This window comes from Pelobates fuscus, chromosome 3 (genome assembly GCF_036172605.1).
Source record: "Pelobates fuscus isolate aPelFus1 chromosome 3, aPelFus1.pri, whole genome shotgun sequence".
NCBI classification, from domain to species: domain Eukaryota; kingdom Metazoa; phylum Chordata; class Amphibia; order Anura; family Pelobatidae; genus Pelobates; species Pelobates fuscus.
The window spans coordinates 159,315,164-159,331,211 of NC_086319.1; the positions used below are offsets into that span (position 1 = coordinate 159,315,164).

The 16,048-nt window shown below is 45.8% G+C and overlaps 1 protein-coding gene across 7 annotated transcripts in view; it reads right to left on the reverse strand.

Moving 5' to 3' along the window:
• DGKI (diacylglycerol kinase iota) overlaps positions 1-16,048 on the reverse strand; it is a 414,076-nt gene that overhangs the window by 189,292 nt on the left and 208,736 nt on the right. For all 7 annotated transcript variants that reach the window (XM_063447583.1, XM_063447582.1, XM_063447581.1 and 4 more), the window contains exons 3-4: positions 9,973-10,068; positions 238-312 (exon numbers count right to left, since the gene is read on the reverse strand). In XM_063447583.1, coding sequence (XP_063303653.1) covers positions 238-312; positions 9,973-10,068 — 171 coding nt within the window. The remainder of the gene's footprint in view (positions 1-237; positions 313-9,972; positions 10,069-16,048) is intronic.

Sequence of the window (16,048 nt, forward strand, 5' to 3'; positions counted from 1 at the left end):
GGAAGATATTGTGTTAGGTGTCTTGTCCAAGGAAGAGCAGTTACCACTGCTCTAACCAGCCGATATATGTCGGTTGACAATATTGCCTTGTTTCTTGTGAAACTTTCAGCCTGGTTTATATTACCTAAAATATCTTCAGCATATTTATATTGAAAAAAAAAGTTGACCAGAAGAATCACAAGTTCTGTGATGATCACAATAAGTTCTATCTCTGGCCAGCAGGAGGCAGTCTCATACCTTTTCTAGTTGCTCCATGCAGGCAGCATGAACCACAATTTTGCAAGCCGCACACTTTCTGCGCACAGCGGATTTCTGGAAAATGTTAAAATAAAAGAAAGGTTGTGAAAGTGGCAATATTTTGAAAATTCTGCGTAATTATTTTAGTTTCTGCTTTTATCACCAAAAACGATATATAGTGGATAAAACCGTGCTACTGTGATATAGTTCATTAAAATAGCTTGGCTATTTTTGCCTAGAATCTACAATCTCCTGGTCAATTCTTCACAATTCTGGATTTACTGAATACAATTTATGTTTATATAATACTTTATAGTTTGCAAAAAATTATACTAACAGTACATTACCTATCTTACCGTACCGTGTGGGGACATTTTTGTAAATGGACGGTCTGCTTTTAGGGTTTATCGTTTGTTTTGGTTTCTGTTTTCAATGGCGTTAATCCTACTAGATGTTGTGATCTAACTAACGAAGCATCTAACAATGAATTCTGTGTTCCTATATTTAGTAGGGACAATCCCCTTTTTCATTGAAATGTCCATCTTTTGTAGGAGCTCAGTAACCATTTTTAACCTTTTTAATGTTAAACAATGGTACCTAGCAACCCATCCCCCCTATCCTGCTTGGGTTTATGAGGCAGCATTAGCCTAAGCAGCAGTAGGCATCTATGATTGGCTGAGAGTGTTAGCTGCAGGGGCGGACTGACCACTCGGGCATATCGGTCATGGACCGAGGGCCCGAGGCAGCCAGGGGCCCGGCAGCACAGCCATGCTCCAGCTGGAGAGATCAGAGATCTCTCCAACTGGAACAGCAAAAAAAAATAAAAAATATATTTTCCTTTATTTTCCAGCAACCTACCGCTCTGTAAATCCCCCCCCCCCCCCCCTCTCACCCTCACCCGAGACCTGGCAGCTTCACCTCCTCTCTGCCAGGTCTCCTTCTCCCTGTCCCATGCGGCTCTGTGTGATGGGGAGAGGAGGCCAGGAAGTGACATCACTTCCTGTACTCTCTTCTCACACAGAGCCAATCAGCGAGAGAGGAAGGAGCAGCAGCCAGGGAGAGAAGAGGGAGCAAGAGAAAGGTAGGCACTAATCAACTCCCCCCCCCCCCATTGTGTCACTACTCACCCTCCCTCCCCCTGTCACTAGTCACCCCCACTCTGTCACTAGTCACCCCCACTCTGTCACTAGTCACCCCTCCCTCTGTCACTAGTCACCCCCCTCTGTCACTAGTCACCCCCCCTCTGTCACTAGTCACCCCCCTCTGTCACTAGTCACCCCCCCTCTGTCACTAGTCACCCCCCCTCTGTCACTAGTCACCCCCACTCTGTCACTAGTCACCCCCCCTCTGTCACTAGTCACCCCCCCTCTGTCACTAGTCACCTCCCCTTTGTCACTAGTCATCCCCACTCTGTCACTGTCACCCCTCCCTCTGTCACTAGTCACCCCCCCTCTGTCACTAGTCACCCCCACTCTGTCACTGTCACCCCTCTCTCTGTCACTGTCACCCCTCCCTCTGTCACTAGTCGCCCCCCTCTGTCACTAGTCACCCCCCCCCTTCTGTCACTAGTCACCCCCCCTCTGTCACTAGTCACCCTCCCTCTGTCACTAGTCACCCTCCCTCTGTCACTAGACTAGTCACCCCCTCCTCGGTCACTAGTCACCCTCCCTCTGTCACTAGTCACCCCCCCTCTGTCACTAGTCACCCCCCCTCTGTCACTAGTCACCCTCCCTCTGTCACTAGTCACCCTCCCTCTGTCACTAGACTAGTCATCCCCTCCCTCGGTCACTAGTCACCCTCCCTCTGCCACTAGTCACCCTCCCTCTGCCACTAGTCACCCCCCCCCTCTGTCACTAGTCACCCCCACTCTGTCACTGTCACCCCTCCCTCTGTCACTGTCACCCCTCCCTCTGTCACTAGTCACCCCTCCCTCTGTCACTAGTCACCCCTCCCTCTGTTCCTAGTCACCCCCCCCCCTCCTCTGTCACTAGTCACCCTCCCTCTGTCACTAGACTAGTCACCCCCTCCCTCGGTCACTAGTCACCCACCCCCTCTGTCACTAGTCACCCCCCCCATGTCACTGGTCACCCCCCCCCTCTGTCACTGGTCACCCTCCCTCTGTCACTAGTCTAGTCACCCCCTCCCTCTGTCACTAGTCACCCCCTCCCTCTACCACTAGTCACCCCTCCCTCTGTCACTAGTCACCCCCTCCCTCTGTCACTAGTCACCCCCTCCCTCTGTCACTAGTCACCCCCTCCCCCTGTCACTAGTCACCCCCTCCCTCTGTCACTAGTCACCCCCTCCCCCTGCCACTAGTCACCCCCTCCCTCTGTCACTGTCACCCTCCCTCTGTCACTGTCACTCCTCCCTCTGTCACCCCCTCCCTCCCTCTGTCATTGTGTCACCCCCTCACTCTGTCCTTAGTCACCCCCTCCCTCCGTCACTAGTCACCCCATCCCTCCCTCTGTCACTAGTCACCCCACCCCTCCCTCTGTCACTGTGTCACCCCCTCCCTCCCTTACTCTGTCACTAGTCACCCCCTCCCTTACTCTGTCACTAGTCACCCCCTCACTCTAGTGACAGTGAGGGATGGGGAGGGTGTGACTAGTGATAGAGGGAGGAGATGACTAGTGACAGAGTGACGGAGGCATGGGGTGACTAGTGACAGAGGGAGGGAGGGGGTGACTAGTGACAGAGTGAGGGAGGGAGATGGTGACTAGGGACAGAGGGGGGGTGTGACTAGTGACAGTCACCCTCTCCCTCCCTCACTCTGTCACTAGTCAACCCTTCCCTCCATTACTCTGTCACCCCCTCACTCACTCTGTCACTAGTCACCCCCTCACTCTCACTAGTCACCCCCTCACTCACTCTGTCGCTGTCACTAGTCACCCCCTCACTCTAGTCACCCCTTCCCTCCCTTACTCTGTCACTAGTCACCCCCTCCCTTACTCTGTCACTAGTCACCCCCTCCCTCACTCTGTCAGTAGTCACCCCCTTAACTCTAGTGACAGAGTGAGTGAGGGGATGACTGGTGACAGAGTGAGGGAGGGTGGTGGTGAATAGTGACATAGTAAGGGGGACAGTCACCCCATCCCTCACTCTGTCACTAGTCACCCCCTCCCTCCCTGACTCTGCCTCCAGGTACCCCCTCACTCTGCCACCTGTCACCACCTCCCACACTCTTCCACCTGTCACCCTCTCCCTCACACACTCTGTCACCTGTCACATATGCATTCACACTGACACTATATACAAAAAAGCACAGGTAGTCATCCAGACATGTACAAGTGCATTCACAAATACAAACATGCATTGATACACAGGTCTTCACAATATACACATCCAAAGGAATGCTGTATTATATGAGAGTTATATTTAAAGGGACACTATAGTCACCCAGACCACTTCAGCTCAATGAAGTGGTCTGGGTGCTAGGTCCCTCAGGTTTTAACCCTTCAGATGTAAACATAGCAGTTTCAGAGAAACTGCTATGTTTACTTAGCAGGGTTAATCAAACCTCTAGTGGGTGTCATCCTGACATGCAGAACGTCTATAGGAAAGCATTGAGAAATGCTTTCCTATGGACTGTTTGAAAGCGCGCTTGCCGCGCATGCGCATTTCGCTCCACTCGTGAGCTGACGTCGGCGGGGGAGGAGAGGTCACCAGCGCCGAGGGGGCCCGGTGCTGGATAAAGGTAAGCTGCTGAAGGGGTTTTAACCCCTTCAGCGCAACGGGAGGGGGAACCTGAGGGTGGGAGCACCCTTAGGGCACTATAGTGTCAGGAAAACAAAGCGGTTTTCCTGACACTATAGTGATCCTTTAACATTTATTTAATGCACATATATTTGTGCATTCACAGGGCCTGGGATCTAATTTTGCCCGGGGGCCCCAAATGCTCTCAGTCCGCCCCTGGTTAGCTGAATGCTGACAGCGTTCATTGCTGGTTTGAATTGGTATGGGCTAGAAGGAAGTGTTTAATTGCTGGCTTAGCCATAATGCCAGAATATTGTCAGAGATGCTTATTCAGTATTAAACTGCTCAAAAATAGTTTGGACTGAATGGAGGACAGCACCTCAAGGCGCTAAACTGTTTTAGTGCCTACAGTGTCCTTTTAAGGACTGGTGCTCAGAACTAGGAATCAGTACTTAAAGGAACACTCCAGACCCCTAAAGCCTTTTGCTGAATTGCTTTAATGTGTGCTATTTTTTTCATTGTGCAAAAAGTGCTAATTTTAATAGAAATTTACATATTTCATAAAATAACCTGGTTACACCCACTTGACTTTTATGTAGACATTAGGTCCTGATACTTCCTGGTTTGTTTAGCTCAGTGGAGCTAAACTCAAGAGGCAGCAATTGCCCAAAGCAACTGCCTTGCAAAGACTTCTCATTGCCCTGCCTTGGGAAGTGGAGAGTCCCTTTAATGATCATGAAATGAGTGGAACCCTAATAGGTTTAACATTGAATTTTTCCAGTTGGTGAATCTACTCATGGGAAGGTTAGTGGGCAATAACACTTACACCTCTTTTGTGCACAAATGTGTTTCAGGTGATCCATCCGGATTTATCTGTGGAGTCGTATTCAATGAAATCCCTGACAGTTCGGGTGCAGATTATGAGGAATTTGATTTGTTTGTGCCAACTGAAACCAATTTAAAGAACAAAGTCTACTTTTTACCAATGCTTGTTAGTAACTGACACAGCAATTAACTCAATGGGAGGAAAGTGAACTTAAAAAATATAACTTACCAATACTCAGCAACATTCCAGAGCAGTAATAGCTATAGTTTGCAGTACAACTGCGTCAAACTACAGATCATATGGCAAATAGATGGTTGACAAGGCATTGAAGAGTCTAACCCAAATTTCAATATGACAACCAATAAAGTCAAGCCCCAACAAAGGGCTTAACTACAATAATTGCCTACAGTAAAAACATCACTTTCATTTTAATCCTTAAAAGTCCTCAATCAGTGAAGAAAAGACATAAAAAAAGAAAAATACAAAACGTATAAAGTGAATAGTACCCCAAATCTTAAAGGGACAAAAAACTGCTTATTGTAGTTGTTCTGGTGAGTATAGTCGGTCCCTACAACCCTCAGAGAAAATGCAGTGTTTACATTATAGTTTAGGGACACATCCACAAGCCACTCCTCACAGATGGTTACTAGAGGTGCGTCCTGCATGAGTGCTGCATGGAGACGCTGAACTTTCCTTATAGAGATGCATTGATTCCGTGCATCTCTCTCAGGAGATGCTGATTGGCCAAGCTGGCGTCTGGCCCGGGCCCCGCCCACATCCTTGACAAACTCGGCCAATCCAATGTTTTTCCTATGGGAAAGGATTGGATTGGCTGATATCATCAATTCTGGTGATGTCAACCAAGGAGGCAGATCGGGGTTGGGGCCAGTGCCGGCAGACCTGCACAGAGTTCAAAATAAGGCAATTTTTTTTACCTTTTAAAGGGGGTAGGGGTGGGTGGCAACCTAAATGGTGTTTTTAACACTATAGGGTCAGGAATACATGTTTGTGTTCCTGACCCTATAGTTTTCCTTTAAAGACACAATAATGAATTTATCTGGCTACTTGTATTTGTGTTAATTGTATATACTGCCAACCTGTACTAAATACTACTATGGAGTATTTATACAGTTTTGATCCCACATGCTTATTTAAAAAAATCCATTGTTCAGGGTTGGACTTAATATAATGAACATTGCAGGCTGCTGTTTATATTTTGCTGATTACAGCTCTGGAAATCTGAATTTTATATGTGTGCTCCTGTTTAAACAGGTGGCATGGTCCTCCCATAAGATCTCATTGGTAGAAAGACTTAATGGAAATGTACATTCTGCAGTGCAGCAATTGCCTTAATACAGTTTTTCAGTGTATGCTTTACATACTGCGGGGAAACCAGGGATAGGGTCACTCTTACTGATACAATATAAGTGAGTCAATAAAAGAGCTGTATTTTAATATCCATCTATGCAATTTTCAGGGTTTAGTGAAAACAATGTAATTTTTAAGCCTGGTAAGAGAAAGACCATTAAATGATAAAAATAGATTTTTTTTTCTTTCTTTCTTGTGCCAAGGAGAGGTCTTTTAGGACATAAGTCCTGTTTAATGTGACGCTGAAGATGTCCCTCTGTGGCCTGCTTGCTTGTGACACAAGACAAGCTGACTGGTGTGCCATCATCACAGCTCCTATCCACAAATATTATAACAGAGAATGTCAGTCCTCGTCCCTGGGGGGAGAAGACCAAACTCATACACACTAATTCTTCACCATGGTAACTCAGGTTACCATGGTAACAGCCTAAAAATGTGCAGCTCTGTATTGGGGGCCGCTAATCACACAGTGAACTTTATGTGGGGATAAAAAGTAATGGCACTTAAAGGACTTTAATCTAATAAACAAATATTGATGCAATAGAAACATGTCAGGGAAAGGGCTACCAAATAGTTAAATGTTCTTAACCGTGAGACCTTATGTTGTATTATCTATTTAGAAAATATTATATGGTAACAGGACCACTATCAGGGCATTAAATCCTATGCTCTTATCTGCTTTGTGCCCTTAACTCTTTGTGGTCCATTTGTGTACATAAAAATATCTCCCCACACTGGACTGCATTTCCCAGCGGCATCTGTCTGGGTCCCTGACAAGCACCACTTGAGTTTTCTCTTGCACAGCCACACTTAACTTCCTCCCGGCACACACACCGAGTCATAGGGGGGAGAAGAGGCAGCTGCCAACCTGAACCAGCCTATTAAAACCCAGGAGCATTTGAGTTGAGTGTGGCACTGTGTATCTGTGTGAGGTAGTGTGCATGTGAGTTTGTCTAGCAGTGTGAAACTTTGTATGTCTGGTATTTTGCATGTATATCTGCAAATCCATGTCTCTGTGCAGGCCCTTCAATCATCTCGATTTTGCATGTCCCGACTTAGTTCCTTGATTCTGGGCACACCAGAAGCTGCTCCCTGACAGGTTTGCCCTCAAGAGGCCAGTCTGGATGATGGACTGGCAGTCTGGCTTTTGGGTGGAACCAGTGACACAATTGCATCACTGACCCCTTCGTTTTTGTAATGAGTATACATAGAAACATAGAATGTGACAGCAGAGAAGAACCATTCGGCCCATCTAGTTTTCTAAATACTTCCACTTTTCTAAATACTTTTATTAGTCCCTGTCCTTATCTTATAGTTAGGATAGCCTTATGCCTATCCCACGCATGATTAAGCTCCTTTACTTTGTTAACCTCTACAACTTCAGCTGGAAGGCTTTTCCATGCATCCACCACCCTCTCAGAAAAGTAATACTTCCTGATATTATTTTTAATATCCCCTCTAATTTAAGACTAGGTCCTCTTGTTGTGGTAGTTTGGTATAGTGAGTGAGCTCAATGTAATATGCTCAACGAATGAGTTCAATTTAATGAGTACAATGAGTGAGCACAATTTAATAAGTACAGTGCTCAATATAATGATTACAGTGAATGGGCTCCATCTAATGGTTGCAATAATTGGGCTCAGTATAGTGAGTGCAGCAAGTGGGTATAGTTAGCAGGATCACCTATAACCACTGACTATAGACACTATAGTGAATATGATCAACGTAGTGAGTGAACGTAAGGAAGTGGGGGGGACCGAATACTCTCAGTATAGTGCATTTAAAAGTGTTTTCGCTGCGGTGAGTGGTGTAAACTATACTTGATTACATGGAGATGTAGAGTGGACTCATTACAGCAAGCATGAAGAATGGATTCATTAGAAGTTGTGTTGCAGCTGTGTTCATCAGTGTAAGTAATGTGTGGGGGCTCATCATAATTAAAGGAATACTATAAGCACTAAATCAACTTCAGCTTAATGGAAAGATTTTGGTGTATAGATCTAACAGAGTTATTCAGTAAAGTTAGAATTCAAAGTGAATGTCTAAGGCCCAGAGTAGTCAATCTGGAAGCAGCACATACAGAGTAGCCAATCTGGAAGCAGTTGACTTATAAAATGTTTCCAATTCACTTAGAATTTTGTGAATAACACTGTAACTGCTCAATTCTCATTTTTGTTAATAAAGCCCTAGCCACACCTCCCCTGCATGTGACATACACAGTCTCCCTACACACTTCCTGCAAAGAGAGATTAATTGTTTAAACTTCCTTTATAACACAATCTGTATAATTTATATTTTTGTATCCGCTGCTCTGTTAATGGTCTGCTAGAGCCTACTGGAGGCACATGTGTGTGATTAAAGTTCAATTAACAGATAAAACATCTAAAGTAAATACACTGTGATCTATCATATCTGTTTGAAAATGAAGCCATATTTTATTGTAGGCTCTGTGAGCCACAGTCAGGAGAGGTGTGGCTGGGGCAGAATAAACAGGAACAAAAGCGATTAAAAAAAAAAAAGCGCTATATAAATGGCAATAATAATAATAATAATAATAACTCATAAGTAGCAAAGAATTTAGCAGCGAGACTGCAGTGGCATGAACTATACACCAAAACTGCTTCAGTAAGCTAAAGATTTATTGTGTCTATAGTATCTATTTATTATAGAGAGATAATGATGCATTGGTGAGCATAATGGTTACTCAGTACAGTGTGTGCAGTTATGCTGCGTACAGTCTAGTCCAGGGGTAGGCAACCTGTGGCACGTGTGCCATGCATGGCACTCGAGGTGTCTTTGCACGGCACTCAAGGCTGACCTAGCCAAACAGGCTCTGGCCTATCAGGAGTCCCAGTGAAACTTCAGATATCTGCTAATACGAAAAGGTGGTGAAGGACAATCCTCAATTTATGCATTGCAGCACGTAGAGGAAGTGACCTCAGATCACTTCCTTCCAGCACTTGTGAATGGGAATCCACACTGGAGTAGAGCAGCCGTCAGCTGCTAATGCAGCTCCTGTCCTTACACTGTAACTGGCCCGGCTGGTCCCCACTCGAACTTAGTGAAGCCACCCACACTGCTAGATTTACCAAGAGCTGCAGAATAACCTTCCCTTCATACAAATAATACAAACAGCCCACAAACAAACATACACACAGTCCACACAAACACAACACCACTAACAATCCACATACATGCACTCAACCAAACACGCAGTGTCTCACATGCAATACCCCATACAGCCCCACAAATACACACACTACCAAACACACAATGTGACATATCCATCCACACACACAATTCCACAAGCAGCCCCCATACACAGCCGACATTTCTAGGTATCATACACAATACCACAATCTACTCTCGAACATATACAATATATTAGCTCATATACGCACAAATACAACGATACAAGGCAACTGCAGGCAAAATAGGACAAGCAGAATACAGCAACATGCACATCTCAATTAAAAAAAAAATAAGACCGGCACGCTATGGGACATTATAATCCAATTTTGGCACAGTGCTGCTAAAAGGTTGCCTACCCCTGGTCTAGACTCTAGTGGGTTAAGTACTGTGTGTGAAATTAATGAGCACAGAATACTAGGTTCCACATACTGGGTCAGTACACTGTGTGCAGTCAGTAAGACCAGGATTCAGAATGCCATTAAGTGGATTCCATACATCTAGTGATGTGGATGAATTCTGGATTCTGAGTGTAGTGTAGTGGGTTAAGTACAGTGAGTGCAGTGGGTGAGCTGTGAATTCTGAATGCAGTATAGAGGGTTCAATACAGTGGGAACTGTATAGAGGGTACATATGTAGAGCAGAATTGTAATACTCACTGAGAATTTGACTTGGCAGTTCTCCTCTCCCAGGTAACACAGATCTCCAGATACGTTTGTTTCTTGCCAGAGGTGCTCTCCATTCATGGCATTCTCCTAAACCAGAAAAAAATCTGGAATTAAACTCATGTATTTATAAAATGAACATATATTTAAAATGAACTGAACCATTAAATACATATATTGTACCTAATCAATATATAGAATAGAAACATAACATGGAATTTCCCAAGCTCTATTGCACCGTGATCTTCAACTGGCTGCACATTTTAATTTTAACTCACCTATAGAATCGTCAGGGTGTATTCTGAAGAGCTTTTAGAATGCTACATGGCTCAGTGTCTAGCCTGCTCAGTGCATCCACGTGAGAGCTAGCTAACTCATTGACTATTTACACAAAGACACTAACTTAAATTAACCTTTAATTGCCATTTTAACCTGTGTGTGTCACCACCTTGTGTGTCAGTAACAAGGCCAAACCTTCAAAGGTATATAAACTTTTGATCATGGCCATTTGAGTGATTTTTATTATCATTATGATTTAAAAAGGAGCCAAAAAACTATGTGATAATAAACGGTTTTACGTGATCACTATCTTTCAATAAAATACATTTTAGCATGATCAGTCATATTTTCAAAATCAATGCCAAAATTCACAATTTCTGCCAGTGTATGCAAACTTTTGAGCACAACTGTAACATGATCGTAAACTGTAACAGCTTCTCATCCTCTTATGTTCCATTGTTAATCCACAAGTTATTTTATAGTTCTGTGTTGTATGTGGATGTATCATCTCACTACACGCTGATCGCTGAATCGTGAGTAATTCCAACAGTCTAGAATTGTGAAATTTAGATCCCTCTGTGATATTTTGTTGCATAGGTCCTCTCAGTTCTATTCATTTCCAAAATGCACAGTCCCGAGACAAGCTGTCAAGACACGAATCGAGGATTGGTTAGTTTTCTATGCAACTTACTTTCCCTTTTGGAGTCACAATTTCAGGTCAAATAGATCTGTTTTTGTAGAGTCATTGTTCACTGTGTGCATGTCCAAACCAACTGCAAACACACTTAGAAGGTGATCAAGGTCAGATGGAGTGATAGCATTGCTAATTTCTGGGTAGGAGTATCTCATTGCTAGGAGGAAGAATCCCATTCCTGGGAAAGATTATCCCATTTCTAACTGTGACTGTCTCACCTCTTAGTGGAAGTTACTCATGGCTGGGTGGAAGTATCTAGATCCTGTGAGGGAGCTTCCTATTGTTGGGTAGGAGATTTTCATTGTTGAATAAGAATATCTCATTGCTGAATGGGGAAGACCTAATAGTTGGAGGGAGTATCATATCTCATTGCTGGCAGATAGTTTCCCATTGCTGACAGGGCGATGTTATCGCCAGGGAGGATTATATCATGGCTGAGTGTGAGTATTTGCCACCAGGGTGAAAGCAGTCAATGGAAGAGTGATAATATCTAAATACTGTGGTATCCCATTGCCATGGGCGGATTAACATAGAGGTAGATGGAGCTCCAGGTCCATCCTACTGTGATAGGTCCACTCTACTGGCTAACCTGTCAGTCTTGCAGCTGGCTCCATAGAGAGACTGGTAAGAAGGAAAGACCAGGGTAAAAGAAACTGTAAATAGAGACTGGGGAAAAGAAAGATGGTACAAAATGAAGAACGATATCAATGTGAAGGAGATGAAAAAGATAACTTTTAGCAAATTCAATTGACATTCTTCAGTTTTTACATTAGACATATATATTAATCACACATACATGTACATACAAACATGTATTACACCAATACATACATATAATAGACACATGAATGGAACACAATAGCGCAATAATAGTATTTCTAACATTATGCTCACATTATTTGGAAGCAGACTCTATTAAGTAGACTCTTTCAAGTAGGAGTTAAAAAACCAGGAGTTGCTTGGAGTGGTTTGTATACTGTGGAGAGTGGTTTGTATTTTATTTTGTTTAATTGGTTCAGTCTGTAAAGTTTAAAAGAAAAAAAAAAAAAAAGTTTTTTTTTTGTTTTTCCTGGTGTTCTGGTTTTTCCCCCTCTTTTGTGCTGCTGCTTGATTGATTGGGGGGAGTGTTTATTAATTGCACCTGTGTGGGATTTGTATCCCTATAAAGGCACACCCCTAACTCACTGAGCTTGCTCACATTATTTGGAAGCAGACTCTATTAAGTAGACTCTTTCAAGTAGGAGTTAAAAAACCAGGAGTTGCTTGGAGTGGTTTGTATACTGTGGAGAGTGGTTTGTATTTTATTTTGTTTAATTGGTTCAGTCTGTAAAGTTTAAAAGAAAAAAAAAAAAAAAAAAGTTTTTTTTTGTTTTTCCTGGTGTTCTGGTTTTTCCCCCTCTTTTGTGCTGCTGCTTGATTGATTGGGGGGAGTGTTTATTAATTGCACCTGTGTGGGATTTGTATCCCTATAAAGGCACACCCCTAACTCACTGAGCTTGCTCACATTATTTGGAAGCAGACTCTATTAAGTAGACTCTTTCAAGTAGGAGTTAAAAAACCAGGAGTTGCTTGGAGTGGTTTGTATACTGTGGAGAGTGGTTTGTATTTTATTTTGTTTAATTGGTTCAGTCTGTAAAGTTTAAAAGAAAAAAAAAAAAAGTTTTTTTTTTTGTTTTTCCTGGTGTTCTGGTTTTTCCCCCTCTTTTGTGCTGCTGCTTGATTGATTGGGGGGAGTGTTTATTAATTGCACCTGTGTGGGATTTGTATCCCTATAAAGGCACACCCCTAACTCACATTATTTGGAAGCAGACTCTATTAAAGGGACACTATAGTCACCTGAACAACTTCAGCTTAATGAGGTTGTTCAGGTGAGTGCTACAGCTACCCGGAGCCTTTTTCTTGTAAGCACTGTATTTTCTGAGAAAATGCAGTGTTTACATTGGAAGCTTGGAACACCTCTTGTTGCAGTCAATCAGACGGCCACCAGAGGGACTTCCGAGTTCAGAGGCCCTAAAAAGGCCTCTCGTCCGATGCATTCTGGGTGAATGCATCAGTCGGGCTATCAGCACACAAAGCACTGTGAACGCGCTTTGTGTGCTGATAGCCTGTCAGCACTGCTGCGGGCGTGGCTTCAGCTGACAGCTTCAGCTTCAGCTGACAGCTGAAGCCCGAACCCACAGGGAGCTGACTGTCCACAATAGTGGTTGAAGGGGGGGGGGGGGGGGGGGAGACCTACTCTCCTTCCCCCCCCCCCCGGCCCCCACCGCTGTGCGGCGGGTGGGGGCCCTAAAATTATCAATAAGGGGGGGGACCTACTGTCCCCCCCCCGGCCCCCACCCCTGTGCGGCGGGTGGGGGCCCTAAAATTATCAATAAGGGGGGGACCTACTGTCCCCCCCGGACAGTAGGTCCAATAAGGGGGGGACCTACTGTCCCCCCCCGGCCCCCACCCCTGTGCGGCGGGTGGGGGCCCTAAAATTATCAATAAGGGGGACCTACTGTCCCCCCCCCCCCGGCCCCCACCCCTGTGCGGCGGGTGGGGGCCCTAAAATTAAAATTATCAAGGGGGGGACCTATTGTCCCCCCCGGCCCCCACCCCTGAGCGGTGGGTGGGGGCCCTAAAATTATCGATAAGGGGGGGGGCCTACTGTCCCCCCCGGCCCCCACCCCTGTGCGGCGGGTGGGGGCCCTAAAATTATCAATAAGGGGGGGACCTACTGTCCCCCCCCGGCCCCCACCCCTGTGCGGCGGGTGGGGGCCCTAAAATTATCAATAAGGGGGGGACCTACTGTCCCCCCCGGCCCCCACCCCTGAGCGGTGGGTGGGGGCCCTAAATACAAAGGGGGGGGGGACCCTAGTTAACCCTCCCCCCCCCCCCCCAAAAAAAAATTATCTCCCTACCTACCCCCCTCACCCTAAAAATAATGAGGGGGGGAACATTAACTAAAAACCTGTAAAAAAATAAAAAGAGATAAAAAAACTTACCATTCGATGTTTTCTTTCTTCTAAAATCTTCTTTCTTCAGCCCAAAAAAGGCCAAATAAAAATCCATAATAACCGACGCAATTAAAAAAAAAAAAAACCGAGCGCAAAAAAAATAATCCATCTTCACCCATGGAGGGCTCCGCGCAGACTGAGCTCCGCAGGGTGGGCAAGGCTTATAAAGCCTTGCCCCGCCCTGCAATTAGGCTAAGAACACTCTGATTGGTGGGTTTAAACCAATCAGAGTGCTCTTTGTCATTTTACAAGCGTGGGAAAGTTCTTTGGAATTTTCCCACGCTTGTAAAATGACACAGAGCACTGTGATTGGATGGATTTCAAGCCATCCAATCACAGTGCTCTGTGTCATTTTACAAGCGTGGGAAAGTTCTTTGGAATTTTCCCACGCTTGTAAAATGACACAGAGCACTGTGATTGGATGGCTTGAAACCCATCCAATCACAGTGCTCTGTGTCATTTTACAAGCGTGGGGAAATTCCAAAGAACTTTCCCACGCTTGTAAAATGACAAAGAGCACTGTGATTGGATGGCTTGAAATCCATCCAATCACAGTGCTCTGTGTCATTTTACAAGCGTGGGAAAATTCCAAAGAACTTTCCCACGCTTGTAAAATGACACAGAGCACTGTGATTGGATGGCTTGAAATCCATCCAATCACAGTGCTCTGTGTCATTTTACAAGCGTGGGAAAATTCCAAAAAACTTTCCCACGCTTGTAAAATGACAAAGAGCACTCTGATTGGCTCAAACCCACCAATCAGAGTGTTCTTAGCCTAATTGCAGGGCGGGGCAAGGCTTTATAAGCCTTCCCCACCCTGCGGAGCTCAGTCTGCGCGGAGCCCTCCATGGGTGAAGATGGATTATTTTTTTTTGCGCTCGGTTTTTTTTTTTTTTTTTTTAATTGCGTCGGTTATTATGGATTTTTATTTGGCCTTTTTTGGGGCTGAAGAAAGAAGATTTTAGAAGAAAGAAAACATCGAATGGTAAGTTGATTTTATCTCATTTTTTCTTTTTTACAGGTTTTTAGTTAATGGTCCCCCCTCATTATTTTTAGGGTGAGGGGGGTAGGTAGGGAGATATTTTTTTTTGGGGGGGGGGGGGGGAGGGTTAACTAGGGTCCCCCCCCCCTTTGTATTTAGGGCCCCCACCCACCGCTCAGGGGTGGGGGCCGGGGGGGACAGTAGGTCCCCCCCTTATTGATCATTTTAGGGCCCCCACCCGCCGCACAGGGGTGGGGGCCGGGGGGGGACAGTAGGTCCCCCCCTTATTGATAATTTTAGGGCCCCCACCCGCCGCACAGGGGTGGGGGCCGGGGGGGGACAGTACGTCCCCCCCTTATTGATAATTGTAGGGCCCCCACCCGCCGCTCAGGGGTGGGGGCCGGGGGGGGGACAGTAGGTCCCCCCCCTCATTGATAATTTTAGGGCCCCCACCCGCCGCACAGGGGTGGGGGCCGGGGGGGACAGTAGGTCCCCCCCCTCATTGATAATTTTAGGGCCCCCACCCGCCGCTCAGGGGTGGGGGCCGGGGGGGGGACAGTAGGTCCCCCCCCTCATTGATAATTTTAGGGCCCCCACCCGCCGCTCAGGGGTGGGGGCCGGGGGGGGACAGTAGGTCCCCCCCCTTATTGATAATTTTAGGGCCCCCACCCGCCGCTCAGGGGTGGGGGCCGGGGGGGGACAGTAGGTCCCCCCCCTTATTGATAATTTTAGGGCCCCCACCCGCCGCTCAGGGGTGGGGGCCGGGGGGGGACAGTAGGTCCCCCCCCTTATTGATAATTTTAGAAAGCGAGCTGAGCTGTCAGTCAGACAGCTCAGCTCGCGAACGCGCATTCCGCGCACATGCGCGGTAAAGCGCTCAGGTTCTTCATAGGGCGGCATTCAATGCAGCTCTATGAAGAACGCGATTGGTCCAGCGCGAAGCCGTCCCATTGGGCCCCGCGATTTCGTCATTTTGACGAAAAAGGGGGCGCGGCCTAGCGGGGAGCTCGGCGCTGGAACGGAGGTAAGTTTTTAATATAAAAACACCGATTTTTTTTTTTTAATTAATGAAAGTTCATATAAAAGCAAGAAGGAAGGCTGGGGGACCTGTCTTTCTTG